This window comes from Polypterus senegalus, chromosome 2 (genome assembly GCF_016835505.1).
Source record: "Polypterus senegalus isolate Bchr_013 chromosome 2, ASM1683550v1, whole genome shotgun sequence".
Lineage (NCBI taxonomy): Eukaryota > Metazoa > Chordata > Cladistia > Polypteriformes > Polypteridae > Polypterus > Polypterus senegalus.
In genome coordinates this window covers 159,977,482-159,997,926 of record NC_053155.1, presented here as the reverse complement: position 1 = coordinate 159,997,926, position 20,445 = coordinate 159,977,482, and the positions used below count along the sequence as shown (strand labels likewise).

Sequence of the window (20,445 nt, the reverse complement as noted above, 5' to 3'; positions counted from 1 at the left end):
GTCCAAACTCCAGGTACAGCCTTACAGGGACTGACTTGGAACAGACACGTGAAAGCACAGATTTCCTGGGACCCCGGTCCACTGCATCATCTCCAGTCAAGAGTGAAGCTGGGAGTGAATGTGCAAGTGAAAGTGATGCAAGTCACGATAGCTTTTCGATACCAGAAGATCCATTGAAACTGGAAATGGCCTTGCCTTCCACGTTTTCATCTTCTTCTCGTGAGCCAGGAGCATCGGCTGTAACGGGGCTTGCCACTTCACATGCAGAGCACGTGATGATCTCTCCGAACTGAAGGTAATGATCGCTGCAATGGCCACGGCCACCACTCAAGACATAAAGGAGCTCAAGAAAGATATAACAAAAGAAATAAAGAAGTAAATGGTATGCTCAAGACAAACGAGAAGACAAACGAGAAGCTGCAGAAGGAGCTGCAGCAGGATAATAAAGACCTGGAGAAACGTGTATATAATCGCTTTGAGGCAACCTTTAAAGGTACGCTGGAAAAAATTGAGGAACAAATTTAGGAGAAGGCATCTAAGTTTGAGAATAAACAGAGAGCACTTGTTGCTCAGTTGGAAGACATTAAGCAAACATTCATGACTCGTATCAAAACAGCCGAACATCTGGTATCTACTGCTGATGGAATGCAAAAAACTCAGAGACAGGCTTGGTGCACTGGAAGACGGATGCAGAAGGAGTATTATTAGAACTGAAAGTCTCCCAGAGTATCATGAAAGTCCAAACCCAGTGAAATTCGTAGCTGAATTATTCTCTAAAATAATTGGAGAGGACTTTAAACCAGATGTAGCTGCGTTTTCCCAAAATTACCAAAGTTCTGCAGCTTCAACTCAAAAAATGGGATTCAACAAAAGCCTGACGCGCAGAAATGATTCCACAGACAAAATATCTTCGTTTTTAAAAATTTCAATAAAACAGTTCACACAAAAGGAAAATTAAAATAGCAAAAAAAAAGGGAAAAATTCTTAAGAAAAGTTCAATTCTAAGCTCATCTTGTTACATCTCATATCGTTACTATTTACTTAACATTTCTAAACCATTTCTAAATGGTCAAAAAACTGTATGCTTATCCCATTTCTAACTTGAAAATGGGTCTTTCAAGTTCTTTACTGGGGCTTGTTCTTACCACAACTAAGCTTATTATCACACTGTTTCTCTTATAGGGGGAAAAGACTGTACCATAAGTTATGACTATGAAAGAAATGTATATTCTATTCAAATTAAGCAAACAATATGAGTTTAACTCAAAACTTTAACTTTCTAAGATTGGCTCTTACACCAGACACGGAGGAGCTTACCTCATATGGAGATCAAATACCTCTAAACCTAGGAGTCTTATCATTTGCTGCGAAAAAATACAATTTAAATGACATGTTATCTCACTTCTCAGACAGAAACAAGAGTTTATGTTTGAAAATAACCACATTCATATGTTCTCAGATTTCTCACCCTTAACAGCTGCTAAACGTGCCACATTTAACAACATTAAGCAGCGCTTACGTACCCTGCCAACCTGAAAATGGATATTCAAGACAAGCATTAGATCTTTATCTCTACGGAGGAAGCAGAAAAAGAGTTAAGGAAACTGATCCCGACACTTTTTTGAAATATAATCATGAGTTGCGTCCTGTCATGGCATGGCAAAGAAGATCTTACCGGCTGTTTGATCCACTTGCAATGATACTGGTACTGTAATTATACAGTACATCCTTTTTCTTTCTCAGCCACTTTTTGTTTATACTTTAATTACAATTATAGAGTCGTATGTATGTGTGGAAGAAATTAATCTTCTTTTTTTAAAGGAGAATGTTTAACATAATACCTTTGGTTTACTGTTATTGTTATTATTGTATTAGGGTTTACTATGATTATCCAGGTCCACTTTTTAACACCATTCCCTGGGTTTATTATCTTACTATCTCAAGATTGTTGATGATTATATTTTATGTTATTAGGAATTGGACTGTATTGGCATTAGATATCTCAATTTTATTTATTTAATACACCGCTGCTGGGGGACTTGTTTTTCAGATGTGCTTTGTCTCTAGGTATGTCAGAGGACTGGGACTTTGTTAAGTGTGGTCCAGCCTCAAGTGGAGAGAAAAAATGGGAGTGTTTGGGGCTTCATTACAATAACTCCTGGGAAAATTGGAAATTAAGGTCAAAGCTGTCTTATTTTCAGTTAAGACTACAAAATGACAACAAAATGTCAGAAGCAATGTCGCAGAGACCAGACAGTTAACTTTGTGAGCTGGAATGTTAAAGGCCTGAACCACAAATTAAAGAAAAATAAAGTATTGACTCACCTAACAGGTCTAAACGCTAAAATAGTATTTTTACAGGAGACCTACTTATTAAGCAAGGATCAGTTTCAGCTGCACAAAAACTGGACTGGTCAAATGTTCCATTCCAGCTTTATAAAGAAAACTAGAGGTGTGGGAATTCTTATACATACAACAGTCTCATTTGTAGTTTCAGATGTAGTATCTGATCCTGAAGGGAGATATGTGATTGTCATAGGTAATTTATTTAATTGTAAAGTGATTTTGATAAATATTTATGCACCCAATGTCGATAATAGGAAATTCATGCAAAATACAGGCAACATCTTTGCATCCTACGAACAATTATACTCTAAATTAAATTTTCCAGCAGCACATTTCTTTCTCTACCTTCAAATTAGAAACTTTTTTAAACAGAACCTGCCTACAACAACAACAACATTTATTTATATAGCACATTTTCATACAAACAGTAGCTCAAAGTGCTTTACATATTAAAGAATAGAAAAATGAAAGACACAATTATAAAACAAAATAAATCAACATTAACATCGAATAAGAGTAAGGTTCAATGGCCAGGGGGGACAGAAAAAACAAAAAAACTCCAGACGGCTGGAGAAAAATAAAATCTGTAGGGATTCCAGACCATGAGACCGCCCAGTCCCCTCTGGGCATTCTACCTAATATAAATGAAACAGTCCTCTTTGAATTTAGGGTTCTCACGGAAGGGCTTGATGATGATGATGGTCACGTAGACTTCTGCCTAATTTCCCTCACCTCCTGCCTACCTCTACGCCACAAAAAAAATGATCAATCTTGAGGACTCAGACAGCATCTCCGTAATATATAAAACTTTTTTACAATCCCTACCTTTCAAAGATCCAAGAGTACAGAGTGAAAAGGATCTTTAACTCAACAGCTCAGAAAAGGAGTGGAAAGTAGCAATGTACAGAATTTAGTTGAGTTCCATACCAGCAAAGTATACAATTATTCAACTCAAAATGATATATCAAGCGCATCTCTCTCATTTAAAATTGTCAAAAACATTTCCAGGGCAATCCAGCCTGCAAACATTGCAATCAAGTTCCCGCCTCACTGGGCCACATGTTTTGGGCCTGCACCAAATTAACATCATTCTGGACCAAAACCTTTAAATGCCTTTCAGACAGCCTTGGTATCATAATCCCTCCTAATCCACTAACAGCTGTGTTTGGGATACTTCCAGATGGGCTTAAAGTAGAGAAGGACAAACAGTAATTGCCTTTACTACGTTATTGGAACGTAGACTTATCTAGCTTAACAGGAGGAATCCTAACTCTCCTATTTTCAGTCATTGGGCAACTGATGTTATTTGAAACTGGAAAAAATCCAACTCGCATTTAGAGGATCTGTACAAAACGTTTTCAAAACCTGGCAGGCTCTAATCAATTTCAGAATAAGCATTTATATTGAAGAAGCAGGTTCTCTCCCATCTTTTACTCCATTTATTGATTTATTAATTTATCTATTTACTTATTTTTACTAGCTTAAAGTTTTACTCAGATGAGAGACTGCCCACATCCATGATTGTTCCTGGGGCTGCTAATTTGCCACAGTTGCTATGCCCTCTCAACATATATAGAAGTGTGAGCCGACTAGAAAAAAGAGGTAGAACAAGGAAAGAAAGAAAGATGGAGGTGGCTGGAAAAAGCAGGACGCAAGAGAGAGAGAGAGAGAGAGAGCCGGTGCGGATGAGCGAACGAGCGAGCGAGTAAATGCTTGTAGGCAGCTGTACAGAAGCCTGGGTGTTAGTTCGACACCCGGGAGTTGTAGTAGTGGTCGCTCCCGCTGAGTGATCTAGCAGTGGGAGTGACCAGTGAAGGGCGACTGGCCGCGTAAGGCCGGGAAGGCAGCGGGAGTTGGGAGAATTGGGAGGATAATCTCCAGCGTGAGAATCCCGGCCGTTGGACAGAAGCTAAGTCTTGAGTCTGGGATGAATGCGCAACTGAAGCCAGGATCGGGAGGCCTCCAGACCTGTTTGGAAGTGAAAGAAGGTCAGCTGCAGAGAGAGCGTCTCGCCTGCTGCAGGGCCCAAACAGGAGAAGCAGGTGAGACACTAGTGTAAAAGAAGCACTGGGCTTGTAATTATTTTAAAGGACTGCTTCCAGCAACATTTTAACTTCATTTTTCGTGGAATGTGTTTTTTCTATTTTAACCTCCATATGACACTTTCGTTTTATGATTGATTATTTATTTATTTAATGACTTTTTTGATAAACAATTTGTTTTTGATTGTTTATAAGTAAAAGCACTTTTGCACTTTGTACCATCCCCTAACTATGTTGTTGCCTCACTGCTTAGCTCATCTCGGTTATAACTATTGATGGTGATGGGTTGAAGGGCTCCCATACAGAAGATGGGTAGCAAGCAGCAAACCCGCATCGTCACACATCCCTACTATAAATTTCAGAAGTACCAAGGGATATTTCTCTATATCAGAACCTAGAAGACTTAAGAAAGTAAAAGAGAAAAATCTGCTTTAGTCTGCACAACCACTTGTTATTTACAAATGGACTCATTACTCATCTTGACAATGCTACAAAGTGTACAAAAAAGACTATATCTGAATGAATGCCTTAAAACAATAAATGTCAAAAGACCAGAATAGCTTGTGTTATTTGCCGAGAGGTTTAAATGACAAGTTTGATATTTTTCAAGTCAGTTATTTTGTCACAATAAAGACATATAATTTGCCACATGAAACTGCATTCTAAAGTGAGCATATTTTATCTATACATATAAAATTCTTTTCTCATTTGAAATGGAAATTACATATGACCACAGAAAATATTATAATGCACTCGCGCACTTGCGTTTAAAATGGAAATTATGCATGACCACAACAGTCAGGTTACAAAGAGAAAGTGAGACAGAAGCAGATCGAGAGAGAAGGCTCGCAGGCTCTCTGATCAACATATACGACAATCACAATTAAGGGCTTCACAAACACCCGAACAACGTGCTGAACAGAATTGAATTTGACGGAGGCAGTATTCACAGGCTACCACGTCACACAGGCGTCAAGGTCTGCATATGGAGGGATTCAATTATAACATTGAAAAAGATTATTGCCTACATCCAAAAGTTACAATAGGAGAAATGGACATCATGTGTGAGTACTGCCAAGTACAGAAGGTTAAATTTGAATCACGTGGGATGTGTTGTTCAGACGGCATTAATGCCGTTGCCTCATGAGAGCCACAAATTTTTCCCTAGCACTCAGTGAGCAAAGCCACTGGGTAATCTGCTAGTAAATACCTAACAATTTTTTTGTGATTGATAATGGAGGAAACATGAAAACAAAGGTTTCAATTTAAGACTTGCCTTCCACATTTCTGAGGCATATTTAAAAGTAAATCAGAAAAAATAATTTTACCACAGATTCTTGGAACTATTTTCTTGAGGTAAAGATACATTTCTTTCTCACTTGTCTACATGCAGAAGGCATCATGAGTAGAGCTTGGCATTTTCATTGCATTTTTTTTTCAAAAAAGCCTTAGATTTTTGAAAGAGCCATGCCACCTAAAAGTCAAAACCATCTCAGGGTAAGTTCAAAGGGCCCATTAACAGTCAGCATTACTTCCCTAGTAGTGATGGGAAGTTCGGATCATTTTACTGACTCGGATCTTTGAGTCTCGTTCAGCAAAATGAACACCTCTTTTTTCGAGTCATTTCATTCAATTCTCTTTCCGGCTCAGACTGCATAGGTTAAGCTTATGGGGCTGTCACGTGATGAATGAACGACTCAAACCCGAAGACTTGAGAGATGAACTAATCAATTCTGTTTCTGGCTCAGACTGAGTTGGTTAAGCTTATGGGGCTGTCACGTGATGAACGAACGACTCGAAAACCCGAAGACTCGAAACAGGTGAATCAATTCCAATACAGAAACTATATGAAGTTGCAAATGCATGCGACTGAACGAATCACTCCACGAGACGACTCGTTCTTCCCGAGTCACATTAAAGATTCGTTCAAAATGAACGAATCGTTCAAGAACAACCCATCACTATTCCCTAGGCCTGCTTTGTGCACATACAATTTAAACAAATAAGTGATAAATAACAAATGCAGAGTATGCAATAGAGTCAACCATGATTAAACTGATTGAGGCACCACAAAATAATTGTTAAACTTTATAGCACATACTGAATAGCTGAATAGCTTTTCCTGAGTATATAGTGTTAAAAGAACAAGGGACAAAGTTTTTTTAATGAGTAAACTTGCTAATACTCACCAATACCAATCCATCCATAAACACACGAAGAGGAGTACAAACTTCCTACAGATCTGGGTGCTAGGAGGCAGGAATGACAGCTCTGTGCTACCACTGTACCTATGCTTAACATCTGTACTAAACTTACTAAACTTCAATGTGATTACAACTAAATGTAAGCCGATCAGTTATTATCACTTGCACACTATTTGTTCACATAACCTTTCTCCTGCTGGAACACTGAAGCATGTGCACACATGATGACAGTAGCAGTAACAATATATATAATGCAATAAAATTCTTTTAGAATGCCAGGAATAATCTTCCATGGTAAAAGACTCTCAGTAAAGGTAGGTGTGACTTTTTCAGTGTTTATTGGCTAGTTCTCTACAGGATAGAGACAGCATTTTACATCTGGAGATCAACATTCAATAATGTCAATAACAGCACTTGGAGATGACTCTATTCAAGGCGCAGGAGCAAAATGAATAATTGCTGATTATTTCATTTGATACTATAACTGTGATAGTTTGTTGTGGTTGTTAATTTCAATTAACAGCGCTATGGAATATGCTAATTATCTTGCCAACCACATATATTTATTGTGTTTATACATAGTACAGTAGAACCTCCATTTTGCAGGCAACCACTTAAATATTAGTTAATATGAAATTGTGAAATGCTAGATTAAAAAGATGTTTAAAAATTAAAAATTTTAAATTTAGTGTTTAATGTTTTTATTTTATTCTTTAAACTAAGGAATAAGCATGTATATGATAGCATTTGAATTGTTGTTTTTACACATGAAATTACTGATATACAAATAGCCATAAAATAAAATTTAAGTATGACACAAGCATTCCTCCTTTTTTTCTAAATAAATGTTACTTTTGATCACTACCTCTCACCATTCAAAAATGTAAAATGTCATAAAATGTTAAATTGGGGTCCAGCTGTATTAAAAAAGCAAATGTTGCATGTGTATGCAGAATCAAATCAGACAATAAAATATTACATGACAGTGAATTAGGATTAAGAAGTTAATCTATTGTCAGGGATGCCAGGGGCAACGACCCGGCCGGGACGCCGTGAGGGACCGGAAGAGGGTCAATGCCCACCCTGGATCACATGGGGGCTGCCTTCCTGGTTGCTTTGGGGGCCACGGGTAAAGGGCTAGGAAGCCCAACCCTGTAGGGACCCGTGTTCACCGCCAGGGGGCGCCCCAATGCCTTGGGGACCCTGGACCTCAGCACTTCCGCCACACCAGGAAGTGCTGGGGGGAAGAAGAAGAGGGACACCCGGAGAGCTTCGGGAGAACAGCCGGCATTTCCGCCACACTGGGGCGTGTCAGGAGGAATGCGGGACACACCTGGAGCTCATCCGGGATGATATAAAAGGGGCCGTCTCCCTTCATTCGAGGCTGGAGTCGGGTGGAAGCAGGACAAGGCAGGAGAGAGTGTGGAGGCGGCCCGAAGAGGAAGGCATTGTGTGGCCAGGACTGTGTTGGGGTTTGTGTGCACTTGACTCATTTGTAAATATTAGTTGTAAAATAAACGTGTGGTGGTGATGAACAACATGTCTGCCTGTCTGTGTCCGGGCCGCGTTCACACTATACACAACCTGATAGTTCTGTTGTACACCTATGTAAACTCATTAAATGTTAACAACATGAATATACAGCAAGCATCAATAAGTATTTAGGTAGTAACATATTATTACTATTTTTTGTGATAAAAGTTTTTTTTAATTTAAGTTCAGTAACAACAAAAAAATATTTAGGAATCATTCAGCACTGTTACTTGTGGAACCCTATGGAGTTTCCTTCATGATGAGTTTGGAAAAATGATGAAAATGTTTGAGAACTTCTCTGAACTGTTCAGAATGCATTGAAGTCATTGGGGAAGGAGGAAATGAACAAGTTTTGATTTGATTATAATGGTGGAATGTTTTCTGGAGTGTCCATGAGGACTACGGTTATGCTGGATCAATTGTTGTGGGCAAAAATGTAATGTGAGTTGAAAGGCAGCAGTGCTAAGCACTGTGCCACCATGCTTCAGGCAAAGAAAGAACAGATGCAATGACAGCCACAAACAAAATTCAACAAATGGCCTTATACCAGCAATAAGAGAGAAATATACATTATTGTTCTCACAGAGTTCCAGTCTTTGGGACACTGATTGGCTGTGCCATGCAGCAGTTTTTGAACTCTCTAGCCATCATACAATTAGCCTTGCAGCACAATGGCATCAGTGCAACTGCCACATCTTTTTTGCTTCTGATCTATCTGTGCAGATGCTTTGCACTTTTTTCTTCCATCAAGCAGATAGAAATACCTTGTATGTAGTAATAACTCTTTGGCAATTATAATCATTTAAAGATTATTTTGACTCATTGCTGACTGCATGTTTTTTTTTTCTTTTCAAATATTGAGGAGTGAAAATCTGGATGGAGTACAAATCAAGTAGTGACATTGTGCATTGCAAAGCAAATATGCTATGCTTACATGTGCAAATCATTTAAGTATGCATACAGTACATATGCGTGAAAGTTCTGTGCATGGCTGCTACAGCTTTGTGATGTTATGCTGGCCTCACAAAGCATCATGGGGCAATGAAAAAAAGGTTTTCCAAGTCGACTACACAGAAAATTTCCAGGACAATATTGCGCAAACAAGATTACCTGAGAATATAGCACATTCTCTGTGAAAAAATGCTTTGGCAAATTACAACAATTACTTGTAAAACTAATTGTTACATGCTGCAACCAGGCTCACTCTTTTAGCAGTGATATCCCAGTTCTTGAAGAAAGTATTGTAATACAAGGCACACTTTTTTTCAGTGTATATTACTTATTCATTTAATTAACCTTTATTTTCAAGCATGCTTGCATAGTTCTATTCAACCACAAAATAATCATGGATGCATAATGTGCTACTTGTTTCATATCCATTTTAATGTTGGTCAGACATTGGGAATGAAGTAAAGACAATATAACTGTACTAGAATAACTGCAGGAGGGGATGACTTCTCTGAGTGTTGATCATCTGTTAAAACCCTCTTTGCTCACAGATTTAATTGGAGCCTTGTCTTTTCATAAACAAAACCAAATCACTAATGTTACATTATTTTGCTTTCAAAAGCCTGCTGTATACTGACACGTGTCACAGCATAAACAGGTAACAGACCTAACATTACTGGGACTTTGTATTGCTTGCTTAGTTTTCATATACTCTTCATAATATGTGGTTGAGTTTTAAATGTCTATGTAAATGTCTGCATGCAGTGGTGTAACAGTTTGCACAGGTTTGCACAGTACACTTTAAAAAAATAATTCCAAATTACAGAAAATTCTATTCATTTTGGTACTTAAACATCTAAAAATTGTCAGGTGATGTATGTTCAGAATTAATTATATTTCTCAATTTCTGTGTAAGTTGCAGCAAACAGAAAATAACATATCCACACTTAAAAAAAACACACATTTAAGATTAGACTCAAAATGCTAAAAATGTGTTTAGCATTTAGTATCTAGTTAAGCCTATGATGTGAGTGCCTCTGATTTGCCACTGCACTCTCGCTTAATAGATGTGTCTGAGCTTGACTAGAGTACTATACGGAGTATATATACAGTGCATCCAGAAAGTATTCACAGCGCATCACTTTTTCCACATTTTGTTATGTTACAGCCTTATTCCAAAATGGATTAAACTCATTTTTTTCCTCAGAATTCTACACACAACACCCCATAATAACAATGTGAAAAAAGTTTACTTGAGGTTTCTGCAAATTTATTAAAAATAGAAAAACTGAGAAAACACATGTACATAAGTATTCACAGCCTTTGCACAATACTTTGTCGATGCACTTTTGGCACCAATTACAGCTTCAAGTCTTTTTGAATATGATGCCACAAGCTTGGCACACCTATCCTTGGCCAGTTTCGCCCATTCCTCTTTGCAGCACCTCTCAAGCACCATCAGGTTGGATGGGAAGCATCACCTCACAGCCATTTTAAGATCTCTCCAGAGATGTTCAATCGGATTCAAGTCTGGGCTCTGGCTGGGCCACTCAAGGACATTCACAGAGTTGTCAATCCTGTCTCGGATGTCTACAGACAATTCCTTTGACTTCATGCTTGGTTTGTGCTCTGACATGAACTGTCAACTGTGGGAACTTATATAGACAGGTGTGTGCCTTTCCAAATCATGTCCAATCAACTAAATTTACCACAGGTGGACTCCAATTAAGCTGCAGAAACATCTCAAGGATGATCAGGGGAAACAGGATGCACCTGAGCTCAACTTTGAGCTTCAAGGCAAAGGCTGTGAATACTTATGTACATGTGCTTTCTCAATCTTTTTTTTTTTTAAGAAATTTGCAAAAACCTCAAGTAAACTATTTTCATGTTGTCATTATGGGGTGTTATGTGTAGAATTCTGAGGAAAAAAATGAATTTAATCTATTTTGGAATAAGGCTGTAACGTAACAAAATGTGGAAAAAGTGATGCGCTGTGAATACTTTCCGGATTCACTGTATATTCCGTACTATATGGAATACAGTACTCACTACTTTCCATGATTAGTATATTGGGGCAGTCCTAATTGTAATCATGGTTAATTATGCAGCCCTGTTTTCGAGGTGAAAGCACTCCCCTGGCAGTAAAGGGTGTCTCAAAGGAATATGAACAATGAGGTGAAGAACACAGCTGCTTTCCTTTAAAATGGCTGAAACTCAAACTTGTTTTCCTTTTCCTTCCAAAAATGACATAAATACACAGTTTTGAAATAAGCATGCATTCTAAAGATGCAGTTAGCATGTTTGATTTTAAAAAATAAACATACTTATTACGTTTAAATGCTTTTTTTTCCCCATTGAATCCCAGTGTCTTTTACCTCCATTATAAAGCAGGCTAGGAATTTTTCAAAATTCATTAAAAAGCTTCAGTTTAGAACATAATGTCATACGGTAAATTAATAAATATCCATCCATCCATCCATTCATTTCCTAACCCGCTGAATCCGAATACAGGGTCACAGGGGTCTGCTGGAGCCAATCCCAGCCAACACAGGGCACAAGGCAGGAACCAACCCTGAGCAGGGTGCCAACCCACTGCAGGACACACACAAACACACCCACACACCAAGCACACACTAGGGCCAATTTGGAATCACCAATCCACCTAACCGGCATGTCTTTGGACTGTGGGAGGAAACCGGAGCGCCCGGAGGAAACCCACACAGACACGGGGAGAACATGCAAACTCCACGCAGGGAAGACCCGGGAAGCGAACCCAGGTCTCCTAACTGCAAGGCAGCAGCGCTACCACTGCGCCACCGTGCCGCCTTTTAATAAATATCATGATTGTGAAAAGTAATTTTGAATTGCAAAATACCAATAGCTTGTCCTTTAACCCTTTGCAGCAGGATCATCCTTCCACAGTAAATAACAATGTTCCATTATACTTGTGCATTCATATTTTAAACACATTCATTTTTCACACTTATTTAAATCAAACTAATTTCAATTTGCTAATCAATCTAACTTCCACCTGCTTTTGATGTCGCACAGTAGGTAACTTCAGTCCCAAAGAAAGCCCTTGTAACAGTCTGGCCAAGGCTTCTAAGACTGGAGGCATGAGCTGGAAGTATTAGTCTGTGCACCACAGTTCTGCCCTTTATTTAAATTAATTTAAATTAAAATTAAGTTAAAGCTGCCCTTTAGTTAAATTTATTCATTTTAATTTCCCTACTCAAGTTTAAAAACATGTTTTTGTAACTGTTTCATTGTTGACTCACTAGACATATTAAAGGGGGGTCAAATGATCCATTTTATAATTACATCTGATCGAACACTATGAAATGAAGTATTCTCTCTTCTTGATTTAAAATCACATTGAGAAGATCAAGAATATGCATAGAGTTTTTCTGTTCTGATTCCAGGCTGGGGCTTTGCCAGTGTGGAGTTTGCTTGTTCTCCTCATGTTCATCTGGGGGTTCCCATGAATGCTCAGGGTTTCCTCCCACATTCGAAAGACATGCGTGTTTAGTTAACTGACTCCTCGATAGCTGTCTAGTTAGTTAGTTTTCACTTTGATGTGTTTTTTTTTTCTTTTCAGTTTATCAATAGAAAAAGTAAATACATCAATATTCCAGTGATAAAAGCAATCAAAGTAGAAAATAACCAAGGAAATGATTGCATTTTATGTACTCTGTGTTATTTTTGCATTTTATAGAAAGAATTGCTTTATGTCTCTTCACACATGCGCCAAAACTCAACAAAGTGGCTTGCGGTTAAATTCAGTGGTGGTGGTGGCTGGTGCTAGTCAATATGTCAACGGTATAGCGCTGCACCTTCGAATTTAGAAAAAAAAGGTCGAGTATTTCCAAATAACGAAAGGTGAATATACAACAACATATGGCATACTCGTTTTGCCACAGTGTATCGATTTAAACTTGTAAAACTTAACAGATTTTTGAGTTTTTATATATCATTTTACATTTTTATAAATAATTTACCAATAAACACTTACTTCTGATCTGCCTTTGGGTGGAGGCGGAGGCGGTGCCTTTTTTCGCTTAGTCCCAGAGGCATTGGGAAAGTCTTTTTGCTTTTCTTCTGCCTTTTTCCCGGCCGTTTGTAAATTGTGAACACTATTCACGTACTGTCTCCTGAGTGCCATTAGGTCTTCCAGGTATTGCAGACAGTCCTGGGTTCTGGAGTAGAGCCACATCCTATCCTCCTGTCTGTAGAAGTAAATCGCTGTGGCAGTGGATTCAATGCTCACCGAGCTCTTACTTCTTTTTAACACTGACTCGCCGACCTTCTGTCGACTTTCGCCGACGATCAGCATTGAAGTACTGCGCACAAGCTTAACGGCACACGCTCTCGCCTTGTCGCGTCCTTCACCAGCTACCCGGTGTTTCGGTGGGTGATTCGGGCGGAATATCGCATTGAATTTCTTTAGCATTTCGACAGCCTGCCACAGTCTAAAGGTAGACATTCACGCTTTACCTTCAATGTAATTCACAGTGTTTCGGAGAAAAACAACCATAGAATTCTATTCAGTGAAGAAGAAAAAATACATGAAACTTCTGAATTGACGTTTATTCTGCTGTATACGTTGTTGCATGTCGTCCAGATTAAAAAAAAATTGTAATTAAATACATTCCTTTTGCATATTTAAAAGAAATTCCCACAAATACGTATTTTTTTCCCACGGCATCTTTTCTTTTCTGTTACATTGTGCTGAGCTTCCAGATACAGGTGTATTTTTAAAAGTTTTAAACCTTTAATAAACAGGTCTTTCTTTCTTTCTGCTGCCAAACGTCGATCCAGTGTCCAAGCCCGCAACTCTGTGCCCTATGGCAACCTGTTCGAAAATACTATCAGGTAACGTGGCTGTTATAGAAGCTCGAGTCTCAAGTGTCTTGCTTCCTCTGCTAGATAATGTTGCATTTTTATGCTGTGACATCTGAAGACTTTTGTGTGGAAGGATTTTGTTTCAGGGTTCATCTTATTTGCCTCAATACTGATGCAGGTTTACTTTAGCAATAGATTTTTTGTTAAACTGTAATTTGCAATTTCTTATCAATAAGAGATTGAATTATTGTATACCTTGTTGTTAATTCTAGATGTTTTCTTTATACCTTTGAAAGCTGCCACACCTACTAAGAGCGTTTCATCTTGCTGGCAACGTTGTAATTTCTATAAAACAACTGTTTAGCAGTCAGCCTAATCAGTATTATGAAATTCCTACATTTTCCTGAATGAAATGACTAACATCTCCTTAAAAGAACACGCATGTAGTTGCTTATACTGTACATTATTCATGCCGATAAACAAATCTTTTTGACTAGAATGTATATGTTTTCCGTAAATTATCTGAAAGACCTTTTTCAAATACAATATTATACAGATGTTGATGAATACTAGAGGCATCACTTGTAAGGCATGTGGGAGGAAACCAGAGAGCCAGGAGATAGCCCACAGGGACATGAAAAATCACCAACTCCTCCTAATGTAAATATTTCCATTATTCATTAAGGAGTTATGATATGCTTCATGAAGAGGTAGAAGAACCCTCACAGCAATATGATTTGTAAATTGATCATAACTTCCCAACCTTGGATCATCAAGAGAAAAGATCTCCAGCTGAATGTCAGCATTACCTTGTCCTCAAGCATAATACTTTGAAAGGGTGGTCACTTTAGTCAAATTAGAGTTAGACAGAAAAGCAAAGCTTAACAACATTTTATTACTTTTATAAATTGAACAGTGCAGCTTAGAAATCAGACCTGAACCCTAAAAGATGCATGAATGGAATTTGAACAAAAACATTACTGTGAAGACAATAACAAAATCAAAACAATTTTAAATAGTAAAATTATTTACTATGTTACAGCAACAGCAAAATAACTCCAAGTACCACCAAGCAAGTTTTAAAATATTCCATAATAACATTACATATCTAAATTAATGCTCAAGATAAAGAAATAAACCGCTAGGAATAATATCTACAGGTAGAGGTTTCATAAATCACCAGGACCAGATAATATTAACCTGTGAGTTCTTAAGGAAGCTAGTGAGTACATATATAAACCCTTGACACATACTTTTAGGAAGTCGCTGTGCATTGGAGAGATTCTGAAGGACTGGAAAATGGCAAATATCCTCCCATTATATAAAAAGTGTGACAGGGCAGATCCAAGGAACTAAAGGCCAGTAAGCTTAACATGCATCACAGGAGAATTAATGTAAGGAATTGTTAAGGATAAGATTGAGCAACACATGACAAAGACAGGAGTTATTCTGAGCAGTCAGCATGGGTTCAGAAGAGGGAGGTTGTGTTTTACTAACATGCTGGAATTCTATGAGGTGGCAACAAAAGGATACGATCAAAGTGGGGCATATGGTATTATTTATCATGACTTCCAGAAAGCATTTGATAAGGTGCCACATGGAAGTTTTTTTTTTTACACAAAGCACAATAGACATTTGGAATAAGCTACCAAGTAGTGTGGTAGACAGTAAGACGTTAGGGACTTTGAAAACCCGACTTGATGTTTTTTTGGGAGAAATAAGTGGATAGGACTGGTGAGCTTTGTTGAGCCTTTGAATGGCCTGTTCACATCTAGAGTGTTGTAATGTTCTAATAACCCACCTATGGCTGTAGGCGTGCTGCTTGTAGTTGGTACCGACCGTTACCGTAGTTGGAAAAAAAAAAATAAAAATTCAGAGATGCCACAATGTTAAAATTAAAGAAGGTACAATTTATTACATCCAATCCTCTTTAATTGCTCTTAGGGTGCAATCATATATACAGTGAAGAAAAAGTAAAAAAAAACACAACTGCGAAAACAAGTGTCCACTAAAATATCAAGGCTGCTGTTAAAAAAACAATAGGGCTTAGCAGCCTTAACTACTATTTACATGGAAAAAAACAAAAAAACAAATCAGGCTGTGTAACAGCTTTCCCACTAAGCAAAACAAATTAGACTTCCTCAAAAAAAAACAACAAAACAGGCCAACACCAGCTTACTAGGTTTTTTTTAACATACGCCAGACACTGAGCCAATCTCTCTCCACTGTGCTCAGTTTTTATCAACACTCTCACCTCCAACTACTCTGGAGTGCGGTCCATTCCTCCCACCCTCTTATCTACTCCGGACTTAAATAACAGAAAGCTATCACATCTACAGGTACAGTTCAATAGGACATCACCATTCTTATCCTTGGTGGTGGGATATAACAATATTATCTAAATCTTTTATTTTACTACCAACCCTCAAGCCGCAAAACACCAACAATAAACCCAAACTTTCCCATCAAAAATAAACCTGACACCAACTGCACACCCCTAATATTCGGTCTTCTGCATACCAACACATGACGCCACATTTAAAACTGACAAAAGCTCCCTGTGCACGCCCCTGCACAAAGCAACTTGCAGGCAAGCAGACTGAAAAAGGTAAAATGACCATGGTGATCACAAAACCCTCTGTGATGGTATGTTTAATATATATATTTTTTTTTTATGACCATCGCCTTTGAACAACTGCTATATATAATGTGATGAAATAATGGTTAAAATGCAGACAGAATCTTCTTTTATAAAAACCTATATAAGCCCCAATGCCCTGTCTGACATTTGGTTTCTCAGCTTATCCCATTAGGACCTTGCAACAGGAGGAAATGTCTGCCAACATGTGCAGTCATCTATTATTCCCAGATTGGGGTTCCCACAGCCAGCCCCTTGTCGTCTGCTGACTCCTATTCCAAATCCACTGACATTTCCTTCTGCCATTCTTCTGGCATCCACCTGGGAGACACTGCATGATGTGGGCCACTCGCACTCCACTGCGTAGCTTGATAGGAGCACACTTTCCTCAGCTCCACTTTCGAGTGCCAGCCTGCTACTTGCTTCCTAGGGGGCATACACCTGACCACCGGCCTCCTTTCTTTCTAGCATAGGCTGTCCCAAGCCTGCCTCTTTTTTCTTCCTTAATCTCTGTTCTGTTCCATTCCATTCCCTCCCTTCTCCCCAGTTAGGTACAGGTGCTGTCCTCAATGTGCTCCAAGGTGTGAATGAAGCACTTGACTGACCTGCTCACATTTGTACTGAATGCGTGATCATCAAAGAAAACTGATCAGCCTCAGAGTGGTGCATGCACAGTCACACATATACCTGCATCTGGTTGGAGGCCACACACTCCAGGACTATCAATTATTTATTAAAATCATGCTTCATCACATACCTCTTATCACACCTGGTTATTGTATCACCTGAGAGTTTAATAAAGCAAGGACATAATGTTAGATGACAAACCAGATCACTTTCTTGTATTATGCTTATTACTGCTCCATCACAGGATGTTAGGTAAAAACGTCAGGAAAAATATATATATTTTTTCTTTTTTTGGTAAACACAGGAAATCCCATCTAGAAAAAGTATAAACTACCTTCTTAAAAAAATCTAAACCTTTGCTAAAATGATCAGAATTATTTTGCACAAGTTGTGGTTTTAGTGTCAGTCAGATTTTAATAAGCATTTTAACTAGTTACTGCTACGTAATCATGGTAGTAGCTCAGACAGTTTCTTTTTTGCTCTTTAAGACAAAGTTCCTCTTTAATACCCCTGACTGCTGAAAACAACTTTTATTGTTGCTAACATGCAGAACAAGAGTGAAAACTTCATGTTCAGCTGTTCTGTGGTGTCAATGTTAGTTTTATAGCTCCTGCAAAGTAATTTATTTGCTCTTTGCTATTGATGAATTCTTGCATGAATTTTTTCCAATATAAATAGATGTTATGCTGAGCTCTGAGAACATGTAGAGCTGGTGAATTCAAATTATGGAAACCTTAGGCCATAGTCTGACTATAACTCATTGTTTTCAATGGTCTAAATAGTGTTTCTAGTTCTCACTCATCACTAACTACAGTTTAACCTAATAAAAGTGATGCTGAAAGAATTGGCTCAGTTGCTGTTTTTTGTGTATGGTTGGTACTATACAAATTAATTATGCAAACATATGGTTGGTACTATACAAATTAATTATGCAAGTATTTTGTAAACCTGTGATAAAGAAATAGTTGTATATATTACTAAACAAGAATTTAGGCTTCAAATGTTAAGAAAGGAAAACAGCAAGAGTTTACGAAGTGAACCAACAATGTGGGAAGGGAATTTAGGATTGTTTTATCTTGGTAGAGTAATATATATATGTATATATTGCTCTACTTTCCCCTATTGTATCTATACTAATGAAAGGCAAAGCCCTCACTGACTCACTCACTCACTCACTCACTCACTCATCACTAATTCTCCAACTTCCCGTGTAGGTAGAAGGCTGAAATTTGGCAGGCTCATTCCTTACAGCTTACTTACAAAAGTTGGGCAGGTTTCATTTCGAAATTCTACGCATAATGGTCATAACTGGAACCTATTTTGCGGAGTTGTGTGTGACATCATCACGCCTCCCACGTAATCACGTGAACTGACTGTGACTTTATTCGCAAGATACAAGTTTAATGAGAAGACACGAGGTATAAACGAGACTTTGGATCACTTTGTAACAGAGTTAAAATTGTTGTAGCGAGAAACTTTTAAGTGCCGTGTCTTAGCTAACATTAAATAAAGCTGTGGACATCGCAACATCACACAAGAGAGCAGCTCACGTGAACTGACTGAACGCAGTACGAGTGATCATTTCCATGCCTCAAACCTGTTCAAAAAATGCATTACACAATTGACAAGGTAGGAAAAGAATATGCTCCGAGTTGAGATCCACAGCTAACGCGGTCTTGCGGAAGCAGCTTCGTCACGCTGCCACCAAATACTCACAGAAAAATCCACAAGTTAATACACACGCTGTCTCTAGAGTTTCTCCACACTCAATATATTCCTTGCATCCCCTTTATACCCTCCGATCTCCCATTTCAATTCAGATGCCTCCAATTTCCAGTAAGGCTCTGCTTTGCGATGACAAATAATAAGTCTCAGGGACAGACCCTACAAAACGATGCCATTGATTTCAGGCAAGATAATAATAATAATAATAATAATAATAATAATAATAATAATAATAATAATAATACATTTTATTTATACAAGGCGCCTTTCAGAGAACTCAAGGACACCGAACAAACAATAAATAAAAAACACAATTATAAACAACTTAAAACATCAGAAAATCTAAAAATTAAAACCAAACAAAACCACTATAATTAGGAGGAAGAAGAAAAAGCCATTTTAAATAAATGTGTTTTAAGTTTACATTTGAAAGATGAATATGATTTGATATTTCGGAGATCCGCAGGTAATGAGTTCCAGTGCTTGGGAGCAGAACGGCTGAAAGCTCTGCTCCCCATGGTGGTTAGACAGGCGGGAGGAACGGTCAGATGGGTGGAGGAAGAGGATCTAAGGTTACGGGATGGAATGGCAACATGTAGAAGGTCAGACAGATATGGAGGTGCGAGGTTATGGATGGCCTTAAAAGTTAGTAGCAGAATCTTAAAATCAATACGAAACTTGATCGGGAGCCAATGAAGCTGCTGCAAGACCGGAGTAATATGGTGAAAAGATGGGATTCCAGTGATGATACATGCTGCAGAATTCTGGACTAACTGAAGCTTGTGAAGAGATTTATTAGGAGACCAAAGAGGAGTGAATTGCAGTAGCCCAGCCGAGAAGTGACAAGACTATGAACAAGAATGGCAGTAGTATGAGGAGTGAGGGAGGGATGAATGCTATTAATATTACGTAAGTGGAAGTAAGCAGACCGGGTGATGTTATTAATGTGACATTGGAAAGATAGAGTACTGTTGAGGATGACACCCAGACTCTTGACCTGAGATGATGGGGAAACAACAGAGTTATCAATAATAAAAGAAAGATTATTGGTTTTGGATAATGATGATTTTGAACCAATGAGGAGAACCTCAGTTTTGTCACTGTTTAATTTAAGAAAATTTGAAGAGAACCAGGATTTAATTTCAGAAATGCAGTCAATAAGTGAGGGTGGTGGAAAAGAGGAGGTGGGTTTACCAGCAAGGTAGAGCTGGGTGTCATCAGCATAACAGTGAAAATTAATGTTATATTTGAGAAAAATATTGCCAAGGGGAAGAAGGTAAATAATAAAAAGAAGAGGCCCCAGGACAGAGCCTTGGGGCACACCAGAAGTAACAGCGGTGGGTTGGGATGTGAAAGTTTTAAGCTGTATAAACTGAGTGCGGTCTGAAAGGTAAGATCCAAACCAATCAAGTGGAGTGTGAGTAATGCCAATCAAAGATAATCTATTAAGGAGAGTGGTATGACAAATAGTATCAAAGGCCGCACTCAGATCAAGAAGGATGAGAATAGTGATTAGACCAGAATCAGCAGCCATAAGGAG

At 38.3% G+C, this 20,445-nt stretch overlaps 1 protein-coding gene across 1 annotated transcript in view; it reads right to left on the bottom strand.

Moving 5' to 3' along the window:
• The window catches only part of LOC120524428 (uncharacterized protein C13orf42), a 43,890-nt gene extending 30,367 nt beyond the window's left edge, over positions 1 to 13,523 (bottom strand). The window contains exon 1 of the mRNA XM_039746281.1: positions 13,086 to 13,523. Within this exon, the coding sequence (XP_039602215.1) occupies positions 13,086 to 13,523 (438 nt within the window). The remainder of the gene's footprint in view (positions 1 to 13,085) is intronic.
• Between the last annotated feature and the right edge of the window lie 6,922 nt (positions 13,524 to 20,445).